Here is a 2,209-nt window from a genome sequence, read left to right on the forward strand (position 1 = left end):
GTGTGTGTGTGTGTGTGACGGACCCAGTGGCCTGGCGGGAACTGTGGGGCCGCGTGGGCTGGGCTCAGCTCACACCAGCCCCAGGACCCCAGGACATGCTGGCTACTCTAGAACTGGGCGGGTTTGGGCAGGGGGTGCCCTGGGCTGGGGCAGGCCTGGGGTTCTGGGGTCTCGACATGATCAGAGGTAGGGCCGCCCTCAGGCCTGGCGTGGTGATGGGCGTCTCTGCAGATCCACAAGCTGCTGCGCGTGTCTGTGCTGGTGGTGGAGCTGCTAGACTCGGGCTCCTCCGTCCTCGTCAGCCTGGAGGATGGCTGGGACGTCACCACCCAGGTGCGCTGGAGGGATGGGGCTTGGCGGGAGGATGCGTGCGGAGCCGGGGATGGGGACTGGGTCCTCACGAGCAGGCCTGCAGGTCGTGTCGCTGGTGCAGCTGCTCTCGGACCCCTTCTACCGCACCCTAGAGGGCTTCCGGCTGCTGGTGGAGAAGGAGTGGCTGTCCTTCGGGCATCGCTTCAGCCACCGCGGGGCCCACACCCTGGCCGGGCAGAGCAGTGGCTTCACGCCCATCTTCCTGCAGTTCTTGGATTGCGTGCACCAGGTAGGGGTGGCGGGAGGCCGTGTGTGGGCCCCTGGCCCAGCTGCACTGACCACTGACCGTGCGTGTGCCGGTCCGTGTGCCGGTCCAGGTCCACCTGCAATTCCCCATGGAGTTTGAGTTCAGCCAGTTCTACCTCAAGTTCCTCAGCTACCACCACGTATCCCGCCGCTTCCGCACCTTCCTGCTGGACTCTGATTACGAGCGCATCGAGCTGGGTGAGCGCGGGCAGGCTCAGCATGTGCCCCCATCCCCATCCTGCTCCTGCTGTGTGAGAAGGGGAGGGGGTAGGCTCAGTGCTGAACTTCTCCCCCCAGGCCTGCTGTATGAGGAGAAAGGGGAGAGGAGGGGCCCCCAGCCGTGCAGGTCTGTGTGGGAGTACATGGACCGGCTGAGCAAAAAGACACCTGTGTTCTACAACTACATGTATGCTCCCGAGGACGCAGAGGTCAGCATGGGCCTGGGCTTGGGCGTGGGGGGGGGTGTTTGGTGGCGCGTGTGTGCAGTGCTCTCCTGGCCCATTCTTAACACCTGCCCCCTGCCCTGTCCCCAGGTCCTGCGCCCCTATAGCAATGTGTCCAACCTGAAGGTGTGGGACTTCTACATGGAGGAGAGCCTCGCTGAGGGCCCCCTCTATGACTGGGAGCTGGCCCAGGAGCCCCCAGAACCCCCTGAGGAAGAGCGGCCGGATGGCGGAGCCCCCCAGAGTAGGCGCCGTGTGGTGTGGCCCTGCTATGACAGCCGACCCCGTGTCCAGCCCGACGCCATCTCTCGCCTGCTGGAGGTGTGCACATGTGAGCGTGTGTGTGAGCATGCTTGCAGGTGTGTGCCTGGTGCCGTATGCTGTGCAGTGTGGACGTGGTGCATCTGGGGGCTAGGGGAGTTACCTGTTGGCCTGGGGTGGCTGTGGTTTCCCCTGGCTTCACCCTGCCCTGGCTGTTTGTCTAGGGCCACTTAACTGGAGGGCAAGGGACACAAGCCCCTGGCCCGTTGATGTCCTCTGTGTGGGGCATCAAGTGTCTTACTCCTGTGGCTCCTTGACATGGCTCTGCCTCCACCCTGGGCGCTTTCCCTGCCCAACCTGCGTGCCAGGGGCCTTCACTGACTTCCTGTCCCTTGCGCCCCACCCCCTGCTATCCTTGTCCCATGGCTTCCGAGTGTGCCTGAACAACCCCTGTAGGGCAGAACATGGGGTCCTGCCCACAGTCAGGTGGTGAGGCTTGGAGGAGGTAATCTACGTGGTCACCGGCCAGGGTTGGGAGAGCAGAGCTGTGGCTTTTCTCCATGGTGTTCCTGGAAGCCTGCTTAGTGAGGCGTGAACGGGCACCTAGTGTCCCACTTGCAACAGGACATGAGGCTGCGCCCTGCGTTTTCCTGCCTGTTGTCCATGGAGCAGGTTGCCGGACCTCCTTCCACAGCTGTGTGCAAAGTTGGCTTCAAACTGCCAGCTTCTAGGCCAGCAGCTAGTTTTAAACTGCGTGTATAACCCAGACGTCTCTCTTTATCCGGTCTGTATTTGGGCATTTGTTTTTTGTATTTGTTTTTACTCATTTTATTAGGGGCTCATACAACTCTTATCACAATCCATACATACATCAATTGTGTAAAGCA

At 61.7% G+C, this 2,209-nt stretch overlaps 1 protein-coding gene across 1 annotated transcript in view; it reads left to right on the plus strand.

The window, feature by feature from the left end:
- SBF1 (SET binding factor 1) overlaps positions 1-2,209 on the plus strand; it is a 24,854-nt gene that overhangs the window by 13,378 nt on the left and 9,267 nt on the right. The window contains exons 32-35 of the mRNA XM_045290633.1: positions 416-601; positions 690-816; positions 916-1,046; positions 1,152-1,382. Coding sequence (XP_045146568.1) covers positions 416-601; positions 690-816; positions 916-1,046; positions 1,152-1,382 — 675 coding nt within the window. The remainder of the gene's footprint in view (positions 1-415; positions 602-689; positions 817-915; positions 1,047-1,151; positions 1,383-2,209) is intronic.

The sequence above is a fragment of the Echinops telfairi genome, unplaced genomic scaffold (assembly GCF_000313985.2).
Source record: "Echinops telfairi isolate 266 unplaced genomic scaffold, ASM31398v2 ScPeMD7_2;HRSCAF=8, whole genome shotgun sequence".
In the NCBI taxonomy this organism is placed as follows: Eukaryota; Metazoa; Chordata; class Mammalia; order Afrosoricida; family Tenrecidae; genus Echinops; species Echinops telfairi.